General features: G+C 56.5%; 1 protein-coding gene across 22 annotated transcripts in view; it reads left to right on the forward strand.

Moving 5' to 3' along the window:
- NCOR2 (nuclear receptor corepressor 2) overlaps positions 1 to 24,995 on the forward strand; it is a 222,235-nt gene that overhangs the window by 95,866 nt on the left and 101,374 nt on the right. For 21 of the 22 annotated variants that reach the window (XM_082667549.1, XM_082667548.1, XM_082667559.1 and 18 more), the window contains 3 exons: positions 4,996 to 5,052; positions 11,922 to 11,974; positions 22,370 to 22,436. In XM_082667549.1, the coding sequence (XP_082523675.1) occupies positions 4,996 to 5,052; positions 11,922 to 11,974; positions 22,370 to 22,436 (177 nt within the window). The remainder of the gene's footprint in view (positions 1 to 4,995; positions 5,053 to 11,921; positions 11,975 to 22,369; positions 22,437 to 24,995) is intronic. The other variant, XM_082667542.1, reaches the window with a different exon arrangement.

The following is a 24,995-nucleotide window of genomic DNA, read 5'->3' on the forward strand; positions in this document are numbered from 1 at the left end:
ATTTTAAGCATCTTACTAGTAAAGTTTTTTATCCAGTGTGATTATGACTAAGCAGGACAGAGACGAGCAATTCTCTTGGTAATGACCAAGACTGGGAAGCATTTTGTAGAGCATTCTGGGGGTCCAGGCACCCTGATTCTCAGCTTCAGACGCCCTTCCCACCCGAGTCGTGATTCGGGGCTTTCAGAGCAGCGGCTCAGGCCCCGTCCTGAGCCGGGCCCTTGCCTCTGCCTCTGCGTCTGGCCGTCCTAACTGCTCCTGGCATCCAGGGCTTCCTCCAAATTCCTCCGCCTACAGGGAGCGTCGTCCTAACGGACTTGTGAACAGGAGTCCACGAATTCCGCCTCACTCACTCAGTCGTCTCCGTCACACACCCGGGAGGGCTCTGGAAGGGGTCTTCCGGCTGCTGGTACAGACGAGGACGCCGGGCCTCGGGGGTAACTGCTCCCCGAAATGCTGTAGCGCTTGGCACCTGGACGCGGTGTGGAGGGCTGGGCAGCGGGGCCCTAGCGGGAGATAGGGGCTGGGCTCCTGGGCTTCCTGGGTACGTGGGTGCTGCCTTCACTCTGCAGTAGAGGAGGGTGAGGCCAGGAGCTCAGGCTGGAGCTGACGAGCTAGAATGGGGGCTCCAAGGGGCGGGGCGCCGGCCAGGGGGCTGGTCAGTGTGAGGTCCGGCCGCCCTGCTCATCAGGAGCTGGGATAGTGTGTGTGTGTGTGTGTGGGGGGGTACACGTGCGCATGTGTGTGGGTTCGTGTGTAACTGTGGAAAGCTGTGCTCACATGTGTGCAAATGGTGTGCGTGGCTCAGCCCCGGTAGAGCCCGTGACTTCTGTGTGCTTGTGCATCCACACACATATATATGTGGACACACGTGTGTTTGGGTCGGCACGTGTGGGCGCAGCTGTGGTTATGTGTGTGTGGATACACCCGGGCGTTTGTGGGTAACTCGTTAGCTCTGTGGCACGTGTAGAGGCACGTGAGTGGCTGTGTGCACGTGTACGCAAAGTGGCTCGCGTGGGGCACGTGTGTGACTGTGTGTTTATACTTTTGCACATGCACGTGTCCGCTTGGGTACACAGTGTATTTGTGCATGCTGTGCGCATGCATGTGTGAAGGCGTGTGTGTGTGAGTCATCTGGTGTGACACACGTGTGTATATGTTTGTGCTTTTATAGATGTAGACGTAGTATTTGGTCATGTGGGTCCACGGGGCTCGTGTGCACCTGTCTGCACAGGTGACTGAGGTCTTTCGTGCCCCAGGTGCTCTGGCCCCCGGGAGGCCAGGCCGCTCGGACCCTGGGGTCCCCAGCAGGAGGAGTGCCGTCTCCCTGTGAGACCCCAGCCCGAGCCCCCAGTGTCAGGCAAGAGCCCTGGCGGCGGGTCGAAGCCAGGGGCGGGCGGTTTGTCCCGTCCTGTTGGCTTGTGCTCCTGGTTTGTCCCCTGCAGCTGAGCAGGGTGACCTCAGGCAGTGACTTCCCAAAGGCTAGGAGCTGTGGGAGACCCGGTGGGCCTTGGCCAAGAGTTTGGCTTTGGTTCTCGTGGTGGCGAGAAGCCGTCAGCCGAGCGGGTGGGAGGGAGTTCCTAGTGTGGGTCTGAATCTGTGGCGGTGCTCCATTCCAGGGTGTTGGGGGGAGCCTCCCCTCCATTTGCAGAGGGACATTAAAACAGAAGCGACAGCATACACTTTGTTCCTCGTAGAACTTCCTTGAAAAGGTCCTGGGAGTTTGGTACCCGGGGTGAGCGCGGCTGTCGCGCGGATGGGGAGACTAAGGTCCAGGCGGGTGAAGCGACTTGCCGAGGGTTAGAGCAGAGTGGACTCCCAGACGTGGGCCCCTGCTGGACAGATGTGTGTTTCTTGAAAGGCCTGCCGTCTGGGGGAGGGGCCCGGGAGGCAGGACATCCCCGCCAGCTCCCCGGGAGCTGACAGCAGATTTCGTACCCACCCCACACCCATACAAACTGGACCCGTGAAGCCGGGAGCGGGAGTGTGGTAGCACGAGGTGGAAGAAGTGTCCCCGCGAAGACGTGAAGAGGTGGGGTGCCGGTTCAGGGCCTGCCTGTCCCAGCCTTTAGCTGCCACTTGAGCTGCGCGCTTTGGGTCGGCTGTGTGACCCCAGTCTCAGCTTCCTTGTGTGCAAATGGGGCTGATGCTAGAACCTTCCGCAGAGGCTTCCTGCAGGAATCCACACAGATGGGGCTTCTAGCGGATCCAGCCCCGGCACGTGTAGGGGGTCACCTGGTGTGAGCCGTGACCTTGTCGTTATTGTTGACAGCAATAATCATAACAGCCGGCCCTTACCCAGCTCCCACCGCGTGTCAGATCCTGATGTTCGCGCGGTACGTGTGTCAGCTCATTTAATTCTCTTAGTAGCTGCATGGGGCGGTGCTGATGTTATCCCCCTTTCGTAGATGAGGAAGCTGAGGCTTGGGTGGTGAAGGGACTTGCCCAAGACCACGCAGTTGGCAAGTGGGTCAGAGCCCAGGCTGGCTGGCCGTGTAGTCTTGCTCTTGGCCGCCCCGCTGCCCCGTGTTCCAGTGTTGCGGCATCTTTAGGACTGTTCTGTGGCAGGTTTCTTCTGGGTGAATCGCAGGTGTGCAGCCTTTTGGAAACTGAGTTGTGTTAAAAGGCCCCAGGGCCGCACAGGGCTTAAGAGCAGAGCCTGGGGGAGGGTCTGTTAGGGAGCAAAGGAGCTCTCACGCCAGGTGTATGACGGAGAGCTGGTGGCTCAGGGTGCACCTGGCCGCCTGGGCTCCCCGTGGCTTTGGCAGGTAAGGAAGGGGCTCCTCCCTGGTCTCTTCTCCAGGGGCTACAGGAAGCCCCCTCCCCAGGTGCCTGTGTTCCTGAGACAGTGAAGATGTGGTTGAAGATGGAATGCACTCTGGTTCATACGACACACACAGGCTTCTAGAGGCCCTATACGGGTCCCAGATCTGAGACCCAGGCCCAGTCGTGTGATGCGGCAGTTTCCAGTGGCCCAGTTGCTCCGGCCCTGCCCTTCCTGTGTTTGGCATCATTCCTTTATCTAGATGGGCAGTTGCTGCTGTTCCTGACAGAGCCTCATAAGTGCACACAAACTCCTACTGATCCTTCAAAACCCAGCTGTGTATCCCCCCTGTTACCTTTCTGGAGAGAGTGACTCTGACCCGCTTAATGCCTCCCCCGTATACCACACGTTCGTTTCCTGCCTGAGCATATTAATCTGCCATCACTGCTCATGACCAACTGCCCACTAGACTGGGTTCATTGTAGGCAGAGGCCGGTATCATTCATTTTGTTTCATGCCCTGGTGCTTAATACAGAGTGAGTGCTCAAATGTTCGGGAAGCTACCCTGTTCCCTCCTCGCCCTATACCTAGTCCTTCACTTGGTCCAGCTAGGGAATTCTTCCACCTTTGATACCCCATGGCTGACACTTTCTGGCTTTGAGGTGTGGCCAGGCTGGAACCTCTCCCACTCTGCACCCCCCCTCCCCCAATAGAAGACGCTGGACCCATGCCTAGTGGAGGCCCTGGATGGGACCAGCCCATATCTTTCTCCCCTCTTGGAGCTTGGAGATCAGAAAAAGGACTTTTCCTTACATCATCTTTCTGTGCCTCAGTTTCTTCAGCTGTAAAATGGGGATACTCCTTAAACCTGCCTGACTTCGTGTTATGTGTGATTCAAGTATTAATAACGCGTGCCGTGTGCTCAGTGCTTGGCTCATAGTAGGTTCTCAATAAAATGGCCATCGTTACAGTAATAATTTGCCCCCTGCTTTCCCGGCCCCCAGCCACGCTCTGAGGCTGCTGCTCTCAGGGTTTTGGCTTGCACAAGGGGGGCCGAGATCATGGCTTGCTCTTGGGTGGGCTGGGCCCAGGGCTCTAGGCGGAGCTAGTTCTAGGCGCCAGCTTGAGCCCACCTACATACCTACCCTCTGTCATGGGGGCTGGGGGAGAGGGTGAGGCTGGCCTGTTGCCAGCACCGCTCCTCCCTGCTACGACACCCGAAGCCTGGGCCTCGAATTCTGTTGTAAGCAGGGCTCTGGGTCACCCGCGTTTAGTGGGTCTGGATTCGGGGATCATTGAGAGACGGTTTCGACCTGTTGATGGTGTCTTGCCTGGCTTGTCCTGCCAGCCCACGCTGAGTCCTGGATGGTCTTCCTGAGTTTGGCTGAGTCAGGAGCACCCAGCCTTTCCTGGGTCGCAGGAGGGGCTCAGGTCTCCCACGTGTGCGCTGTGGGCACCCCGCTCTCCATCTGACAGAGACCCGCCCTGAAGTCATCACCTTCCACAGCTCTCTGCCCACCCCGTCCCCAGGCTGGCCCGGCTGAGCGGGCCCTGTGGTCCCTGCCTGGGGGCCTGGACCAGACACAATGTCCGCCTTCACGGCCAGGGGCCCCGGGGGTCCGGCCTGTTGAATTCGCAGCCGCTAAGCCCTTTCTGCCATATGTTCCTGTTTTCCTAATAAGTCCGGGTTGTGAGTGGGGAGGCGGGGAGGCCCCAGGGCAGCTCAGAAATAGTCACATGATTGTGAAATACAAGAATCCTAGAAAGGGTATCTCCCAGCGCCTCTATCTCGTCCTCCCTCCCCCTCCTCCTGCCCCCTGACTGCGGAGGTAATTGTAGACACCCAGCCGGCTTCCAAGGCGCAGGAAGGCATCTCGGGCCTGGCGGGAGCTGTGCCCGCCCCGGGCCCTGGGGGGCGTCAGGCTGGGGGCTTCAGGGGCCCGGCGCCAGAGAACAGGGTGCGTTTGTTCGAACCGAAACTTGGCGGGCTTGCCAGGGCCACTGCGGGGATGCTGAGGCCCTCTGTGTTTGTCTCCAGCCCCGGGAGGGCTTGTAGGGGGACCCTTCCCCGGCCCCGTCTCCGCCCCTGGGCCTGGACGGGCATGCTGGGCTGGGCAGCTGCCTGCTGTTCTGTGTGTGTGTGTGTGTGTGTGTGTGTGTGTGTGTGTGTGTGTGTGTGTGTGCTGGTGTTTTTTTTTTTTTAATTCCTCCTCTTCTCCGTCACCCTGCAGAAGAAGGCCGAGGCTGCACATCGGATTCTGGAAGGCCTGGGGCCCCAGGTGGAGCTGGTGAGCTGGGGAACAGGGTGGGACGCTCTGGGAGGGGGTGGGCAGGGGGGCAGGTGGGGGTGAAGGGAAGGAGAAGTCGTCTGTTGCCAAGCCCTGCCCTGTCCTCGGAAGGGGGCAGGAGATCCACCCTTCGGATGAGAGGGGCGGGCAGGTAGCGACGGGCAGGCCGCACCGGGGGTGAGAGGGGGTGCGTCGGCGCTCCAGCTACGCTCCCAAGCCCAGCCAGTCGGGCTGCAGGATTCACCAGCTGGAGTCCAACCCGTTTGGCCCAGTTTATCGTGGAAAGCCCGTGCTCTGGGTCCGGTCCTCGGAGTTCAGCTCTCAGATCTGCTACTTCATAGCAGGTGTCTTAACCTCTCTGTGCCTCAGTTTCGTCATCTGTAAACTGGGACTAATAATAACACACATCCCACTGGGCTGTAGTGAAGATTAACCACACTGAGTTTTGGAAAGCCTGACGGAGAGTAAGTGCTGAGCGTTAGTTCTTGCTGTTGTTGTTATTATTACTGTTGTCAGTATCATTTGACTGATGGGAAGATGCCATGTCAGCAGCAGAGCTGGGAAGCAGACTCAGGCCTTTTCTCTCTCAGGCACCCGTCACCCTATGTGTCACCAGAGATAGGAAACAAGGGAGCACCGAAACTCCCGGCTGGTGGCCTTGGAGTCCTGGGAGAAATGGCCAGAGTGCCCACCTGCCTGGGACCGTCACTGTCCCGCCGAGCGGGTGGGTGCAGAACCGCGGGGGGCAGCGCGTGGGGACACGCACATAGGGTGGATACGAGGGATCCCCGTGCGTGTGCGCGTGTGCAGGCTGTGGGGTAGAAGAAAATCGGACGCGTTTGGAGCCTAATTTTAAACCTGGCTTCACCGTGTGTTTACCAAGTGGCCTTGGGAAAGGGACTCGGTTTTCTCATCTGTGAAATGGGGAAGCCGAGGATCTGGATGAGGGAGCGCTGAGTTGGTGCGGGGAAAAGGCTCACTGACGCAGCTCTTGGCCTGTGGTGAGCATTCAGTGTCGTGGACCCTTAGGAGGGAAGAGCTCTTTGCTCCGGAGTTTCTTCTGCAGTGACAGCTGCCCCTCAACCTGGGGTCCGTGCGCTTAGGCCACTGAGAAACTGTGAGCAGCTGGCCTCCTACTGCTCCCAGGTCCTCTCAGGGGGCAGAGCCAGACAGGGAGTGGGGGGCTCCTACGGCTCAGGGGCGGGGCCCAGGGCCTCTCCTGGGGTGGGTGACAGGCTCCCAGCCTGCGGCCTGGCTCCCCTTTGGGCATGCTTTCTGGGATGTCTCTAGCAGCCTCTTTTTAAAAACATTTAAGCAGCGTTATTGAGATGTAATCCACATGGCATACAATTCAGCCATTTAAAGGGTACAAGTTAGTGGGTTTTCGCACATTCACAGATGTGCACAGCCATCTCCATAATCGATCTGAGAACATTTCACCATCTCAAAAAGAACTTTGTTCCCTGAACTATCACCTCCTTATCTCCCATCCCCCCTCCCCCCCCACCCCCCTTCCTCCCCCGCCCTCCCAACCAACCACTAGTCTGCTTTCTGTCTCTGTGGGTTTCCCTCTTCTGGGCATTTCGTATCAGTGGGATCATACAATACGTGGCCTTTTGTGTTTGGTTTCTGTCACTCAGCATCCTGTTCTCAAGGTTCATCCGTGAGGTAGCCTGCGTTGGTGTTTCATTCCTTTTTATGGCTGAATCGTATTCCATTGCGCGGATGGACCACATTTAGTTTATCCATTTATTCGTTGGTGGCGTTATGTTGGTTTAGCTTTCGGACATTATAAAGGAAGTGGCTGTGAACAGTAATGTACAGGTTTCCATGTGGATGTGTGTTGCCCTTTCTCTTGGGTAGATACCTCGGCCTGGACCTGCTGGACCGTGTTCATTCTGTGTTTACTCTCTTGAGGAATTAATTACCAGACGGTTTTCCAGAGTCGCTCCACTGGTTTCCATTCCCACCAGTAAGCTGCTGTTCACCTCGGTTTCTCTTTCTTGCCAATGGGGCTGGCAGGACTAGAGGCGTCGCCCAGCCATTTCCAGACCTGGAGGCTCTCCCTCTCCCCTTTCCTGACCTAATTAGTCCTAGAGGCTCCTGGGTAGGGGGCTGGAGTGTGAAGGGAGCCGCTGAGAACAGCAGGGCGTCTGCCGGGCTCACAATTTCAATGATTCTTTCCTGGGTCTTTGGGGGTGACGAGGCTGTCCTCTGCTTGGTGGTCTCACAGTAGAGGCTTCCTCAAGGCTGGTGGCGCAGGAGGCCGAGGTCTGGGGGGGGCGGCGTGGCTGTCGCCGGAGTGCTCTAGGAGCTCTACAAGGCGGTGGGCTCTTGCCTTGGTGGCCTTCCGTGGGGCTGGAGAGGGGCCTCACACTGCCAGGGCACCTGCTGTGTGTCAGGCCTTGTGGAAGCGTCACCATCCATTTTCTAGGTGAGGCTCAGAGAGGGCAGGGCCTTGCCCAGGGTCACACAGCACGAGACGAAGCGGGGAGGTGTGCTGAGCCCGTGGGGTCGTGGCTGACCGCTTCTGCACTGGTCTGCCCTCTGTCTTGTTTCCCACAAGGCCCGAGTGACCAGAGGCGTCCTCCAAGCAGAGGCAGCTCTGAGGCGCACCCTCAGCGGGGCCTGCTTCGGGTCCCCCAGGAGTCCGAGCTCAGGCCGGGAGGAAGGGCCCGGGGCTGCTCACCCCGGGTCTCGGGTCCCTGGGCTGCACCCCGGGGAATCCAGTTCCCTGGAGGTGTCTCCCATCTGCAGCCCAGGGAACAGTCAGCCGAGGAAGACAGTGTTGAGTGCTCTGTGACCTCCCTGGTGGGGAGGCCTGGGCCCGGGAGAAGCCCACGTGGGAGAGGAAGATGATGAACAGCGTGGGCGGCTCCAGGCAGGGCTCTGCGCCCTGGGGACCAGGCCTGGCCCCTAGCGGGCAGCGGGGGGAGGGTGTGGGCAGCCCCATCCCCCCGCCTCCTCGCCCTGCCGCTTTGAGTACTGGTTTCCTTCCTGTTCAGAGGTGTTATTTTAAGAAGCCGTGTCACCAGAGGGCTGAGGGCCAGCGCAGACACTCCGTTTCTAGCAGCTCGTCCGCCTGGTTCTTCTGGGCCACCCGCCGGCCGCCTGCCGTCAGGTCTGGAGGGGACCCTCCTTCCTTCTCCCCGAGACCCAGCTTCTCTTCCTTAGTCACTTCTGTCTGGGGCCCTACAGTCTGGCACATCCTCCCCTTTGTGCTCCTTCTCCCTCCGATTAGTTGGCTGCACCCCCATTTCTAGAGGAGGAAATGGAGGCATGGAGGGGGCGGGCCTTCCTGCAGGTACCCTAGGCCCCCCAGCCTCGCTCCTCTGGGGTCCGCGGCAGGGACTTTCCCTCTTAGGTCTCGCGTCCCCTTGGCGGGGGCTGGAAACCTGGGAGGTAGCAGAGAAAGCTGCTGTGGGTGTGAAGGCCAAGGTGGCCGCGTGGCCGCTGACTGGGGACATGCCTCCTGGGACAGAAGGAGGCCTTGCCTGGCCTTGTGTGTTCCCCCGCCTGCAGGTGGCGAGGAGGGGCGTTAGGGGGGACGCCCTGTGGCCCCGCCCTCCCCTCAGCAGTGCACCAGCCAAGGAGGTGTCATGATCCTTCCTCACCCCCGACCCACTCACACGTCTTCTGAGGCGGCAGCCCGTCACCATGGCAACAGACAGCCAGCGGAGGCTGCCCTGGGCCCAGAGGCTTCCCTTCCCGCCCAGGTCTCAGTGTACCTTGAAGGATGCCCAGCGAGTGCCTCCTTGGGGGACAGCCCCTGTGGTCAGAGGCAGCGCACCCCACAGTGTTCTCTGACTTCTCCCTGGCCTTTTGCCAAAGGCCACCGGAGGGGCACGGTGCTGTGTCCTCCTCTTACCCAGCGGGGCTGGAGGGTGAAAGGGATTCCTTCCCCTGCGAGTTTGGCGGGTCAGAGGCGGGCTGGGACCCCGCTGCCCTCCCAGAAGCCAGTCTCCCCTTTTCTGGCCCATCCCATTTTGTAGAAACGGGCCGCCCCCCCACCCCCCGCCCATCACTGGCACCCGGGGGCTCTCTATGTGGTCCTTCAGCCCTTCCTGGCCTCCTTAGACCGTGGAGACTTTGCCATCTTTAAAAGCAAAAAAAAGCAGCTGAGTCACCAAGTGTGACATTCCCTGGGCTACTCGAAAGCCCAGTGAGGTAGGTCCTATGTGCTCTACACCCATTTTCCATATGAGAAAACCGAGTCCTGGAGTGTTGAAGGCATGTGTCCAAGGTCACACAGCTAGTGAAATTGGGGCGCATCTGTTCCTGGAAACCGAGCCTTTAAGCCACACTCATTCCTGCCCGGCCTGTGTTTTATTGGCTTGTGAGGAACGTAAAGGACCGGGCGCAGAGTCACCTGGGGTTAAACATGGGCATCTGATGCCCTGGCATTCAGCACAGGCATCTCTGTGGGGCTCCTTGCTGTCCTGAGATGTGGGCTCTCCACCATGCGCAGTAACGTCTTACCCCTCTCTGGTGGGAAGTTTTGCAGTGAATCTGACGGTGGTCTCTCCTGTTGCCTTCCTGTTCAGACACCCAGAGTGGGGGTGGGGAAACCTCCCCATTTTGAGCCAAGCACCTTGGAAGGGCAGCTGACCCAGTGTGGCGGGACATGGCCTGTGCTAGCCGTGAGGCGACATCTCCATCCCAGGTGGAGCAGCTGGACTTGGGGCCTGCAATTGCCTGAGTGATGGTGAACTGTCACGGAGGGAACCTGGGGGACACTGGGAGAGAGGCGCCGTTTTCCTTAGCCAAGGCTGCCTGTGATTCGCAGGGCAGCAGAGGCCCCTCCTTGAGGACCCTGCCCTGTCCACAGAGAGCAGGAGGCCTGTCCCTGGGGACACGGCAGGTTGGACCTGTGGCCGTGCTGCTTGTGGGTGGTCCCCATCGGCTGGGATGATGTCAGGAGGTGTATTCAGGTCCATGATCAGGGAGAAGTTCAAGGGTGGGGCCTGATGTGCCCTCTTCCCTCACCCCGGGGCCCTGCCCTGAGGCTTCAGGACACCACGTCTCCATCTTCACCTGCCCAGCCTGACCCGTCACACTCTGTACCTGGTTTTTGTACCACAGTCATCCATGGCTGTCTGGGAGGCTCCTGCTACCTGTGTGGGTGTGTGAGACAGAGAGGGGGAAGGAGGGGAGAGGGAAGGGAAGAGAGGGCAACACAAAAAGAGACACACAGAAACATAAAGAGGGGGACATGCAGAGAAGGGAGCAAGCAGAGAAAGGGCAAACCCCTTCCTCCAGGGCTGGAGCTGAGAGGCGGGATTCCTCATCTCTTACCAGCCAGAGGCAAATGTTTTAACTTCTCAGGGACTAGATTTTCTCACCTGTAAAATGGGGATGGTAATTGTATCAGTCAGCAACTGCTGTGTAACAAATCAGCCCCAAACATAGTGGTTTGAAACAACAACATTTTGCTGTTTTCCACGAGTGTAGAAGTCAGCTGAGTAATTTCTCTCGACTGGGCTCAGCTCACTCACATCCGTGGGCAGCTGGGAGGTCAGCTGGCGGCTCACGGTTTTGCTGGGATGGTGCTGCTGTCCTCCATGCAGCTCTCTGCCAGGCTACACTTGGTCTCTTGACGGGGCTTGGGGGGGGCAGGCAAACAAGAGAGGAAGAAAGAGCAGAAACGCCTCGTCTACTTTCATGAAGTTTGCATCTGTCCCATTGGCCAAAGCCAGGGCGTGAGTGGGGACGGGGGGAGGGGCAGGAAAAATTGCTTCCACGAATGCAGTCACTGCACCCTGATGGTGATAATGACCCTGAGACTTCTTGGACCTCTCAGTCTGCCAGGCGCTGGGCTGAGGGCTTGCACACATTACCTCCTTTGATCTTCACAACGACTCTCTGAGTTTAACCCCATTTACAGATGAAAACCTGGGGCACAGATGGCTTGAGTAGCTCACCCAGAGACACACAGCTGGAAAGTGGCAGAGCCGGGATGCGAACCCGGGGGTCAGCCCCTAACTGCAACGCTGCCATCCAGCCGGGAGATAACACGACATCGAGCTCAGCTCTTGCCCCATCGCAGATGCTGCAGCAACTTCCTCCTTTCCATTTGCGGATTTGTTGCTGTGTGTGCACCCAGTTCATTCATTTCTCGCTGCTGTGCAGTCTTCGAGGTGTAAACGCGTCCTAACTTATTTCTTCCTCTTTCTGGAGGTGGACACTTAACTTGCTTCTGATGCGTTGCTGTTATGAACAACGCGGTCCGGGCATTCTGGCGTCCATCTCCTGGCGGGACACGGTGCCCGACCGCTTCCAGGGCTTCCGCGGTAGGGGAAGGGGGTCGTAGGGCACACGCATCTTCATCCTTTCACATCTCCGGGACACGTGTACCTGAGTACGTTTCTATCGGCCATGTGCACGCCTTCCAGTGTCCTCACGTCTTCACCAAGCCCTGGCACTCTTCGGCTGTTTTATCTTCTGCCGGTCAGCGGTGGTGACGGGGCATCTCACGGTGCCTTGGCAGTCTTCCCCGTTCAAGACCATTGCTGATCTCAGCTTCCCTGGGATGTGTGTGCTTGTCCCTGGGCGCTCAGGCCAGCCCTGCCCCGTGCCCTGCAGAGCAGTCACGGCAGCCACTGCAGTGAGGGCTCCTGGTACCCACAGCTGTGCCCAGAGCGTTACAGCCTGTTCCTCGCCGGGGCTGACGGCTGGGTCCTCGTGTTCCGTTTCATGCCTGCCGGCAGCTGGTTCCCACACCAGTGGATGGCTCCCTGGTGCCAGGGCCTGGGGCGCTGCGGCTGAGGGGCCCCAGGGCTCTGCAGTGGGGTAGTAGCCGGCCCAGCTCGCACCGGCTGCCCACAGCCCAGGCCCGGCTCCGACGCGCCTCCCTGTCTCTTTCCTTGCAGCCATTGTACAACCAGCCCTCTGACACCAGGCAGTATCATGAGAACATCAAAATGTGAGTACCCGTGGGCAGCCGTGCAGATGCACAGCGGGGTGGGGGCCTAGGGTGGGATGTGGGTTCTCAGCTCCCAGCGGGCTCCCAGCCAGGGCCAGGTGCTGGAGGAGGGGATGGAAGGGGGCGACCTGGGCAAGAGTTCCGGGCCTAGGATGGAGAGGCCTGTGAGGCCAGGGGAGGGGCAGAGGGCGTGGCCCCGTGAAGCTCTGGGAACAGACCTGGGCTTGGGGAGGGCGGGCCAGCTGCACGCACAGCTCTGGAGAGGTGGAGGAGGGGGGCTGTTAGAGGAGGAGCAAGTGGCCGGGCGGGGGCGGCCATGGAGCGAGCAGGGGCCCACGGTGTGGCCTCTGATGTAAGCACATTTGCGACTGCCCGATGGTCTGCACAGGGTGTCCATCTGTGGCACAGCCCAGTGTGGAGCAGCTGGGAGCACTGATCCAGACCCAGAGGCTTTGGAGGGGCCGATATGACGTATCCCAGTGACGGGGCCTTTTCCCAGATGGATGCTAGAAGCGAAAAGATATCAGTGAACTGCCCCCCACAGTTGGTGTGGGCTGAGCTGGCAGAGCAGGGACAGCTGGACTGTGCTGGGGACCAGTGGCTTTGTGTGTTTAAGCTGGGAGCCAGGTACTGGAGGCGTGGCTGCCGGAGGGGGCGGGCTTTTTTCTCGGGACGCATTAGTGGGAGCGTAGCCTCCGCGGCTGAGGAGGGGATATAACCTCACGTTAACCAGGAGCGCAGAAGGTAAAAGGGGTCCTGCCCCTTGAGGAACGTGTGGCTGCGAGGACTCCGGGACTGTTAGCTTAGAGACCCTTTGGGATCACAATCATTGAACTGTTCAAGCTTCCTTTTTTTTTTTTTTTTGCGGTACGTGGGCCTCTCACTGCTGTGGCCTCTCCCGCTGCGGAGCACGGGCTCCGGACGCGCAGGCTCAGCAGCCATGGCTCACGGGCCCAGCCGCTCCGCGGCACGTGGGATCTTCCCGGACCGGGGCACGAACCCGCGTCCCCTGCATCGGCAGGCGGACTCTCAACCACTGCGCCACCAGGGAAGCCCCCAAGGTTCATTTTTGTGTGACCTCAGGAGGGCGGTGCTTAGCTGGTCCAGTGGGCAGTCCAGTTTGGTCTGATTGTCTGAGCTTCCTTGGGGTGGAACTGCAGGGTGTACGTGCAACAGTGAGCTCCCCATCCCTGGAGGCATGCAAACCTCTCGATGGTTTTAAACTCCCTGGCTCTGGACTAGTTGTTGCAGAGGTCCCTTCTGTTGTAGTTTCTGGACTCGAGTGACTAGTCTAGGCTCTGGTGACCAGCACGGCCACCCACCCCCGAGTCTCTGATGGAGGAACCTAGAAAATCCCGTGCTGACAGCGAGGTCCTCGGCCCATTTGGTCTCGAGAGCACCTGCCGAGGATGCCTCACCTGTATGGCCGGCCGTCACTCAGCCTGTGGCTGGCAGGGGCTGCGGAGTGTCCTGTACTGGGAGCACTGGTGTAGTGCTAGGGTTTCTGTGTCCCCTGTGGCCTGTGCTTTTGTCTGGCCTTAGAGCGTGTTCGCCGCTCAGGTACCAAATCTGTCTCAACTTTACACGGTTTATTTTTCAATCAGGCCACCGTAGTCTTTATAAGCTTCCTGGGACCTGCCTCATCGTGGGGACAACTGCTGGGAGTGGGGGAGGCCCAGATGGGTGTCAGGTGAGGACAAGGGGGCCTTTCGGGCCTGTCACAGCTGGTTTAGGCGATGGGGGTGAGGTGTTCTCATCTGGGCAAACCTGCTGGGAACATTCGCTCGTTCAATACACACTTACTACACTTACTATGTGCCAGGCCCTGTTCTAGGGACCTGGGGATTCAGCTGTGAACAAGACAAAGTTACCCATACTTTCATTAAGTTTTATCTAGCAGGGGAGACAGAAAACAAGTGAGTTAATAAGTGAATAAGAAAACGTCAGCTAATAAAAAATACTGGGGTCACATAGCTATCTTAAGCTCTTTATGCTTTAATATACCTAGTTTTATTTTTCCTTTCAGCATAACAATTTTGATAGCAATATTATTACACTGAAACTTTTACATAAGTTTTTTCACTAAACTAAAAATGAGTAATGTTTTAAGCCGAATAATGTGGATGATTTCAGGCTATGAAAACAGCCATAGAGTCCAAACAGCAAAGGAAAAAGGTATCCCTACAAATAATACTAGCAAACAAGGTACCGTTACGAATACAACTCTAAGCTTACTGAACCAACGCCCTATTTTTATATCCCATAATCTTCCTCGGAGGATGGCTCTGGTCTCCTAGAGTGCATTTTGGCTGTAAGTAACCGCCTAGTGAAATTTGTTCCAAATCTAAGTCACAGATGAACAGATGTTTAAGTGTAAAACATAGAGGTAAATAATTTTAAGATTTTTCCTGTTGTAAGTGGTCAGCTTGATGTTAGAAAAATGTATTTGTAAGCAAGTTATTTGAACTGATTTCTTCTTAGAACTTTAATTTTTTTTCATAGTTGGCCTCTGAAATCCTAATCACTTCTGTAATTTTAATTTCAGTGTGGTCATCATTAAGTCAGTGCAGTCATGTACTTTAAAAAGTGCTGTGAAGATGGCAAACAGGGTGATGGGAGAGAAAGTAAGGAGGGACTTTAGCCAGGGAGATCAGGGCAGGACCTAACAGTTGAGGGAACCTTCGGGGACTGTGCAGCAGCTGGAAGTGTAGTCCCCCCAGGCAGGTAGAAGAGGCAGTGCAAAGGCCCTGGGGCTGGACGGAGCAGGCGGGTATGTCCCAAGGGGGTAGGTGAGGGAGAGGAAGGTGCCAGCCAGATCTCCCAGAGCTGGTGAGGCGTTTGGGTTTTATCATCTGTGCGAAGGGAGGCCAACGATGACGTTTATGCTGAGAAGTGATTGGATTGGATTTTGGGGAGCCGATGGGCCAGGGGCGTGTTGAGAGCCCCAAGCATCTGGCTCGTGTGGCTGGTCACTTACTACCAGTGCCTTGGTTGCCCCATCTGTGAGATGGGTTGCTGAAGATTCAGTGAATTACCATCCCTGAAGTGCTGAGCTCGGTGTCGGGCGTGTAGGAAGTGTTCTGTGATTTTTGTTCTTTTTACTTTATCAACAGAGACCAAGAGTTATCCCTCAGTCATTCATTCAAATATTCAAATATTTATGAGCACCTGCTCTGTACCAGCCGCTGTTTGGGTCCTGGGGAGACAGCAGTGGATGAGGCCCGCCATTCTGGTGCTGCAGACGGACCATAAATAAATACGCCCGTGATAGAAAGACAGCTTGATAAGGACAAGAAGACAGATCAGGCTGGGGCTGCTTCTCAGGATGCAGCGCTTCACCAGGTCACCCCAGCCGGGCCTCCCAGCCTCTCTTCGGCTGCTGTAATTGCCGCCAGGTGGAAGGTTATCCCCTCCCCAAGGGACCTTGCCCTGTCACTTTAATTTCTCAGTGTTTGCGCGCTGGGGCCGTGGAGTTAAAGTTAATTTCACGCTTGACTTCCTGCTGCACTGGCAATTGCGGATGTGTTGAAGTCACCTGTACCCACCTCAACTGCTGTCCTCTGCCACCTGCCTCTTCGGGAGGTGTGGGGATGGCCACCCCTGCTCCTGGCGGGGTCGGGGACGGGGGAGGCGGGTGACTTACTGTGGGGTCTTAGCCCCAGGCCTCGGGACTGACTCCTCAGACCTCCCAGGCTTTGGGAAGCAGGGGAAAGGGCAGGAGATGGGGGCGGGGGCAACCCCAGAGCCGCATCAGCCCGTGCTCCGTGGAGGGACTGGCCTCCTCTCTGCAGGCCGGACCTGCCGGGAGAGCTCGGAGATGAATTCACTGGGTTGGGGAGCCCACAGGTGATTCGGTGAAAGGGCATGGGATTGAGGCAACGGTGATGGTTGAGGCTCCTGTGTGTTCTGCTATGGCCACCCCTTCACCTGGTGTCCTCTCCTCCCCTCGGGGCCTGGAAGCCTGCTAGCTCCTGGTAGCTCTTCCTTCCCAATTTTCTTGTCTTCAGACTGATTTTTCCCCTCCTCAGCCCTCGCTGAGGGCTGGCTGATGCCCTGGGGCCGTGCAGGTGGAAAGGGTGCTCAGGACCCAGGTTACTGTTAACAGGTCCTTGTGGTCTTGCTCTGGAGGTTCAGAGATGTTAAGTAACTTCCCCAGGGCCTCACAGCCAAACTCCTAGACCAGCCCAATCTGCGCACCCACCCTGCTTCCCTCTCCTGGGTCTGCAGTCTGGACTCCCGGTGACCTCGGGCAAGTCACATCACTTAGCTTGTCAGTAAGTTGGTCTCCTTGGAGTCATCTTGCATGAGAAAAGTGCTTGGCCCCTAGTAAGCATGTTTTGGACCATCAGTCACCCCAGTCTGACAGGCTTTTCCCAAAGCATTCAGGGCCCTGCATGGGCTGCTTCCCCCACAGTCAGGGGTCTGGCTCTCCCTGAACGCCCCTCCTCACTCCCTTCAAATTCACTGTCACCCTTATTCCCCCGGAACCCAGTATTCTCCTCATTTCCCTCTGCCCACCCCATTCCTTTACTTCTCCCAAGCTTCATCTCAAACCTCTCCTCCTCCAGGAAGCCTCCCCTGATTGCCCCCACACTTTCCTTTTTCAGAACTCCATAGACCCCAGGGCCAGTCCCACCCAGGGCCTGGCCAGACTCTCCTTGAACGTCCACAGACTTTCCAACTCCTTTTTCCTCCTTTCTGGTTCCCGTTTCTCCCCCTAGTCCAGTGTCAGCCGACAAGGCCCGTATGTCTTGACAGGCTGTGCTTTTTTAAACCCTGCCTTCTCCAGGAGATTGAGATATCCTTTGCACCCTATAAATGCCTCCACCGGCAAACTCATCACATTGCTGGTCTGTCGGTCCTTCCAGAGCCCTCTGGACTCTGTTCCCTAATTTTGGACAAAATCTCAGCAGAGAAGATTTGTCTGCAGTATGCCATTAGCAGCTGCAATACCTAAACACTTCTTGGAACAAAATAAACACTCAAAAAGTGTTTGCCAGAAGAATGTTGGACAAGTGGTCACCCCAAACCAGATGTCTAGGGGCTTGCGAACCACGCAGATGCATGCCTCCAGGGCGGGAGCAAAGTCAGAGGGGAAAGGGCTGGTGGGAGGCGGTAGGGAGTGGTGAAGCCTGGGGTGAGTGGTGAGCTCCTCACGCTTTTGAAGGGACAGTTAGTTCTTAGTTCCTCGTCTGTAGCCACGAGGGAGCGTGGCCAGGCTGCCTGATTTTTTTTTAAAGAGAAGCTTTATGTTGAGCTTTTTATGCAGCAGCTTCTGATTTTCAATACTGGCAACAAATTCAGATTTTTTAGAAGGCGCCGCAGTCCAAACACAACAGTCTCACGAGCTGGCTCCGCTCCGTGCACTGCGCCCATTTGCAACCTGTGGACTTGACATTTGTCCTCTTTGGCAGTAAGCGGATGCTTCTGGGTGCCAGCCACGGTGCTTGCTTTGGAAGGAAACCCGGATCAGCAAAAGGGAGAATTCGTGCCCTCTGGTAGCTGTGGGGAACAGAGGCGGCTCCGTGCATCACCTCTGCCCCCACGAGTCTTTGCTCTCACCGAGGCCTCTTCAGCTCGAAGTCACAGCACCGTGCTTGTCGACGCTGTTACAGGCTGTGCAAGTTTCCTCGGGCTGCCAGAGCCTGTCCCAACCACCTGGGTGCCTAAAAACTAGAACAGTTCATTTTCTCTCCGCTCTGGAGGCCAGAAGTCGGGAATCCAGGTACCGGCAGGGCCTTGATCTCTTGCAGACGCTAGGGGAGGATTCTTCCGTGCGTCCTCCAGCTTCTGGTGTCTGCTGGCTTCCTTGGCGGTCCTTGGCCTGTAGACGCTTCACTCCAGTCCTCCGCCTTCACGTGGCCTTCTCACTGTGTCTTTTCATGTCATCTTCCCTCTGTGTGCATCTGCCTCTCTGTCCAAATTGCTCCTTTTTATAAGGACACCAGGCATATGGGACCAGGGCCACCCTGTTGACCTCATGCTAACTTGATGACCTCTGTCATGACCTGATTTCCTGATGTGGCCACATTCTAAGGTATTGGGGGTGGGGGGTCAGGACCCCAGCATCTTTTTTTGTGGGGGGACACATTTCCATTCATAACATACACCAAGCCCCCTGCTAGCTCTCAAGTAAATTGTCTTTGATCTCACTATGGCATTTCAACGTAGGTCTTGTCCCTCTTTTTTTTTTTTTTTTTTTTAAGTCTAATTTAAAAGAGCTAGATATACAGGAGCATTGCCGAGGTAGTACAGTGACGGGGGGTGGTTGCAGGAACCCCGTGGATACCAGAATCCGCGAGGCTCAAGTTCCTTATATAAAGTGGCACAGCGCAGTCGGCCCCGTATCTGGGGACGTGGAGCCCATGGACCGTACTGAGAATTCCCCGTGTACCCTCCACCCAGCATCCCCCAATGCGAATATGTGACGCGAACAAGGTACATTTATCAAAACTACGAAAGGGACAGCGGTACAGTCCTATTAGCTAAACCACAGGCTTCCTTTGGGTTTTCCCACTAATGTCCTTTTTCTGGCCCAAGATCTGATCCAGGTTCCTGCTTTCCATTTCGTCCTCATGTCCCCTTGGTCTCCACTCTGTGATCATGTCTCAGTCTTCCTCGATTTTCCTGACCCCGACCCTTTTGAAGAGGACTGGTCAGGGATTCTGCAGAAGGTCCCACAATTTGGGTGTGTCTGATATTTTCTCCGGAGGACGCTGGGCTTGTGGATTTGGGGGAAGAGTCCCACAGAGGTGAGGGGGTGCCCTTCCCATCATGATGTATCGGGAGCACCCGACACCCCTGACTGGTGGTGTTTATGTCACTACAGGTGGTGTTGACCTTCCCCCTTGCTCAGGGAGGTGTCAGCCGTGTCTCCACCGTTGAGTTGCTGTCTTTCCTGTCCCTACTCTGTGCTTCAGAAGCAGGTCACCATCCAGCCTACTGTCAAGGGGAGGGGAGTCCAGCTACACCTCCTGGACGGGGAATAGCAAAGAATTTGTGGGCACAAGTTAAACTGCCACAATGATTAGTAAATGTTTGGGGGAAATGCTTCGAGGCTGTGCAAATTTCCTGTCTCTTCTCAAAGTTTTGCAGACTGATTTCACGTTCATGCAAGGGTCTAGCCTGCGGTAATTAGCACCGTGGTATCTAATAGTGATTTTCAACTTCCCTCAGTCCTTCTCCGTTTATTAATTGGAATTCTGTAAGGCACATTTGTCCCTCCTCCCTCCTTTATTTATTTATTCGGTCATTTATTTATATCCGTGTGGATGCGTGGTTATTTATTTTATTCTTCGGGCTATAATCTAGTGCTAGCGTTATTTATTTTGCCTCTTAAATTGTTCCAGCTTTGGCCGTCGGAAACTCTTTCTTTACTTAAAAATGTTCTGGGCTCATCTTGTATATTTCCTGCCGCAGCTCTGGATGCAGCCATTCCTCCAGGGAGAAATGGCTCTTTTTTTTGTTTTCCTTTGTCCGTGCTGCACGTGCAGCATGTGAGATCCCAGTTCCCTGACCAGGGATCGAACCCACGCTGCCTGTACTGGAAGCATGGAGTCTTAACCACCAGACTGCCAGGGAAGTCCTGAGAAATGACTCCTTTTATTGGAGAATGGGGTGAGACACCAAGACCTTGGCGCTAGTGGGCTCATTGCTCTGGGCTGTCATTGCTTCTTGGCCTTCTCAGCTGCCGTCTCCAAGTCCAAACCCTCTCCATTGCCCCGACCCACAAGGCCCTGTGCAGCCGGCCCTGCCAACCTCTCAGCTGTCCTCCTCCTTCCTGTCGCTCCCCTCTGTCCCTGCCCAGTGCTCTCCAGCCACATGGGTCTTCTGTCTGTTCTTCAGACGCTCTGAGTTTGTTCCCACCTTAGGGCCTTTGCACTCCCAGTGCCTTCTGCCAGGAGTGCATCTCCCCCTGGATCGCCCCACAGCTGGGTCCTCCTGGTGATCAAGATATCAGCTCGCAGCCGTCTCCGAGAGACTTTTCTGCACCCCAGAATCTAAAATAGCTACACCCTCCCCTCCCCCAGTCACTATCCCACCCTCCACATAAGTTCCTGACTCCAGGATTATCTTGCTTATTGTCAGTGTGGCCCCTCTAGGCGTCACCTCCGTGAGGGCTGGGGACTTTGTCTTGTTCACCTTTATGTCCCCAGGGCCCAAAACAGTTCCCGGCGCATAGTAGGTGCTCAGTAAACGTTTGCTGAATGACTGAGGAGATGAAAGCACAATGCTACTGCTCCCATTATTCGGATGAGGAAACTGAGGCTGAGACCATCTGAGATTTGTTTAGAGACACCTTGCTGTGGAATGAGGGGTTGTGGTCTCAGCCTGTGTGACTGAGGACCCCCAGCGCCCACCCGCTGGGGAGGGGGAGGCTGATGTGAAGTAACGAGACCTCGAGGCGGGAGGCCTGGCCCATGGGAGGCGAGACCAGAATGACCCAGGGAGCCGAGGGTCCCCTCACTGACCCTCCTGGAAGTGGGCGTGGCCTTTCCTTGTCAGGAGATGGGTGGAGACAGGGCTGAGCTTGGCTGGGGTCCGCAGGTGAAGAGGGACCATGCGGGCCCAACAGCATCTCCGACTTGAGCCCAGGTAGTGGGGATGCCGACCTCCTGCTGGAAATCACTGCGAGGCCTGGGGACCCTGGTCCACCCGGGGACGAGGTGTGCTGGCAGACCCCGACAGCCGCTGGGAGGTGGGTCTCTGAGGCCGTGGTGTCTGTTTGTGGGGGATGAGGGAGCAGAGAGCGACTCCCCACTGGGTCCCCAGGGCAGGTTGATTTCAGGCCCTTCAGCCCCCGGGAGGCGTGTGTTGGGGGCTCTTCCTCGTCCGTCAGGGCCTGGAGTGTCCTCCTCTTTGTCTTCTTCCTGAGGTTGGGGTCCTGGGGGCCCACAGGTGCCACACCTCCTGGAGGCTGGACGGGGCGGGACTCCCGGTCATCAGTTTGTAAGCTTTTGGTAAGAGTTTGGACGCGGCTGAGAATGTGAGCAAGTCGGGGGACCCCTCCCCAGAAAAGTTGATCTTGATGTACACCCGGCTGGGGGGCAAGCAAGTTCATGGGCCTGGTGGGCTCTCCGGGGCCCGTCTGTGACCCCCGCAGGCCCCAGCTGCTACACGCTGCTGTGCGTCGGAAGTTGTGGGGAAAAGGCCGAGGGGAAGGGGGTGCTTGGGGGTGAGTCTTCCATCCTCTTCCGTATTGGTCCGCATCTCTGAGTCTCCCTCTGCCTCCTTCTGGGCCTCCATCCCCCTTAATTTGTTTTTTACTTTATTGAAGTATAGTTGGTTTACAACATTGTATTAATTACTGCTCTACAGCAAAGTGATTCAGTTACACATATATGTACATTCTTTTTAATATTCATTATGGTTTATCACAGGATATTGAATATAGTTCCCTGTGCTATACAGCAGGGCCTTGTTGTTCGTCCATCGCCCCCCTTTCTTTGAATCTTGTCTTCCTCTGCCTTTCGGCCTGTTCTCTCTCTCTCTCTCTCTCTCTCTCTCTCTGTCTCTCTCTCTGTCTCTCTCTCTGCCAGGCCCCAGGCCCCTCTCCCTCTGTCCTCATTTGGGATCTGATCTCATCCACCTCTCTGTCGCTCCCTCTCCCTCTGTCTCCCTGCCTTCCTCTGGAGCTCTGTCTGTCTGTCTTTTTATTCTCCCTCATTCCTCGTCTTAGTGTCTCTCTCCTGTGCCTGCCTCTCTCTCTCTCTGAACAGCCCGCATCTCCCCGGGGAAGCGCTGGCTGCCCTCTGAGCCCGCAGTGCTGTGTGTGGCCTCCTTGGTTGAGGGCTTTGATGGCGAGAGGGGTCTGGCTTCCCTGAGCCGAGGCATGAGACCCCTCAGGTGCTTCCTGGGCTTCCTGCTGTGCTGGCTCCCACCAGCCTGTCGCTGGCTTGTCCATGTCACCCCCACCCCAGGGGGACACAGCAGGGGCTTGGTTGGAGGTGGCTTGGGGTCACAGAGGCCAGACCCCAAGACCCTGCCTCTGTGCAGCTGCAGGTCTCGGGGGCTTGGTCTCCCCGGCCTGCGTTTCTAAGGCTGTGGCAGTTTCTCTGTGGCCAGTTTCCCGTGGCAGGTGCGGCTGACGGGAGAGGGGAGCCTGGGTGCGTGTAGGGGTGATGGCAGCTCCGGGGAGGGCAGGAAGACCTCGACCCCCTTTGGAACCCCCTTTTCTGCAGGCCACGCTCAGCCCAGGTGTGGGTGGGGACACCTTGTAGGTGACGGGGGAGGGACACACATTGGCAGTTCGTGGGTCACCCTGGGGGGGCTACGGATGTGCCTTAGCTCACCGGGAGCCCATAGGGGCAAGTAGGGGCAAACTTCAGCAAGGGACGGAATTCCTGAAAGCCTGCATTTCTGACCTGCCCGGTTGGCTATCTCCATCCTCCTTAGAAACCAGGCGATGCGGAAAAAGTTAATCTTGTACTTCAAGAGGAGGAATCACGCCCGGAAACAATGGGTAAGTCGTCACCTCGTCCCCCACCCCTGGGATCTCTTCTGCTGCCCCCTCCCCTCCACGGACCAGGCTTCCTTGAGAGCCGAGACCGTCCAGGCCACTCAGGCCACACCCACCGGGATCCCTGGGTTCTGCAGCTCATTCCTGCGTGTCCAGGGTGTGAAGAAAAGCCAAGGGCAGTGAGAGAAATGGGAAAAGACAGCAGCTGCTTCCGTGAAGCCGGGGGCTCAGGGCTCGGCTGCCTCAAGGAAGCTGGGGTGTGAGTGGGTGGGGAGGCTGGGAACTGTGCCCCTCCTTTTCCAGCCTGGAAGGGGAGAAAGCAAAATCTTGGCCGGGAAAATTGGTTCCTTGTCATAGGCCCTACTGTGGCTATTTTAGGCAGAAAGAGAGAGGTTTGTTGGCAGAGGTGGAAGACTGGTGTGGGCTGTGTGCTGGGTGGCAGTGACTGCAGGGCGCTCCCTGAGAAATGAGCTTTGCCCAGCCCGCTGTGCCCATTCCGGGCTCGGGAAAATCCGGGCCCAGAGAAGCAGTGAGGCCCCCCTTGCTTAGAAAGTGGTACGGACTCCTGCATCCCACCGCACACTCTGCCGTCTCAGCTGGGAGGCGTGCCCAGGGCAGGGGGAGCACATGTGAAAGGACACCTTTTGTTGTGGTTTAGGGTGGGCGTTTACGTCACCGATTCACTGGGTGAGGTTAGGGCTGAGTGATGGAGGGGGAGTTACCCATTAGTATTCTTTCAGCTGTGAGAGGAAGAAGCAATGGCTCAGATGGGCTTAAACAGTAAAGGAGTTTGTGTAGCTGATGAAGTCCACTGAGTGGAGTTCAGGAGTGGTTTGATCAGGTTGCACCTTCATTTCTATGCCGTTTTTCTTCAAGTCTGCATATTAGGACATTGACTAGCTGGTTTTCCTTTGGGACCTGAATTTCTACAGCAGGTTTGAGTCCTTCTAGAGCCAGAGACAGAGCTGCTCTTTCTCAGACCATCTCACAAAAGCTCTGATTTCACCACTTGAGGGCCTCGGTCCCTCTGAACCAGTTTCTGAACGCACCCTGCTCTGGCCTTAGACCTCTGCTGGGCCCTTGGAGAAGGGATACATTTCTGGCCCACATGCTGGGCGACTGGGAAGCTGGTTGGGCAGCACCCTAGACCCCAGGGCCCCACGGGGTGAGAAGTGGTGGGCTTCCCTTTTCTTTCCAACCTCCTCAGACTCCCACATTGACTGGATGGTGACCAGAGGCGCCTGGCTGGATAGATGGGGTTCATGAAACGGGGCATCCCATCTCATTCATTGAGTTAAGAGATATTTACTGAGCACGTGCTGTGTGCCTGAGTGGAGGAGACGCAGTGATAAGTGCCGTGCAGAGGGATGGGGTTGGGGACAGCCTGGATATCCGACTACGGTACTGAGAGAGGAATGACCAGAAGGGACCACCCGTGTGAATATGTGGGGGTGTGAGTGTCAAGGAGAGGGCGCAGCAAGTGCAGAGGCCTTGAGGCAGGAACCGGCCTGGGGGGCAGCACAGGACAGCACGTAGCAGGCAAGCCTGAAGTACAGGGCACGCGTGGGGGGCTGGGGTCGAAAATCATGGGCGCCAGGTCACCTGGAAATGGAATGTCTAGATTTTACTCTAAACACAGTCGGACACTTATTCTTGATGTATTCTTAATAAAGAATACAAAATCTTTAAGAATTTTTAGTTATTCGGAAAATTTGACAGTGATACAGGAAATCTGACAGAAGAGTAACAGTGAACACCTATAAGCCCGCTATCTGGAATCCATCATGGTTAACATTTCTTTATATTCGCTGTGTGTGTGTGTGTGTGTGTGTGTGTGTGTGTGTGTGTGTGTGTGTGTGTGTGTGTGTAAGAATCCATCATGGTTAACATTTCTTTATATTCGCTTTGTGTGTGTGTGTGTGTGTGCGTGTGCGTGTGTAAGTATGAATGTTTTTGTGTTGAGCTGTTAGGACGTAGGTGCAGACACCCAGACCCTCACCTGGAACACTTCCTGGAGGAAGGAAATTCTCTCTTTATCACACCTAACGATTCACAGCGTTTCCTGATTCACAGCTTTTCCCCTGTAGTCCTGCCCAGGGGTGGGGTTCCTTTGGGGCTGGAAGAAGGAGATCTGATTTACATTTTAAAAGGATCCCAGTGGCTGCTGGGGGGTGGAGTTGGGTGGGTGTAAGTTGTTCGGAAATCTCCCAGGGCTCCTCGGGAGGGGTCCCTTGAGGGGATGGAGGGGAAATGGGCTTATTTAAAGATAGAGGAACTGGAGAGACTTCTGAGAAATTCTGGGTTCGCTTTGTGGTCAAGCTGAGCCCATCTTAAGAGAGGCCCTTGTGAAAACGAGTTCCTAAACCACAGAAGCTGCAACGGGAGGGCGTCTGGAATGATCTCATTCTTCTTATATAAATGAACCCAAAGCCCCATGCGTCGTCATCAGCAAGGACTGGGAGGGCGCTTGGCCAAGACGGGCCCCTCAGATCTGCATGCTCCCCGCCCCCCCCCCCACCCCCCATGTCAGTCAGGTCCCCTTCTGTGGGGCCCTCACTCCTT

Source organism: Grampus griseus (genome assembly GCF_964374135.1).
Source record: "Grampus griseus genome assembly, chromosome: 12".
NCBI lineage: Eukaryota > Metazoa > Chordata > Mammalia > Artiodactyla > Delphinidae > Grampus > Grampus griseus.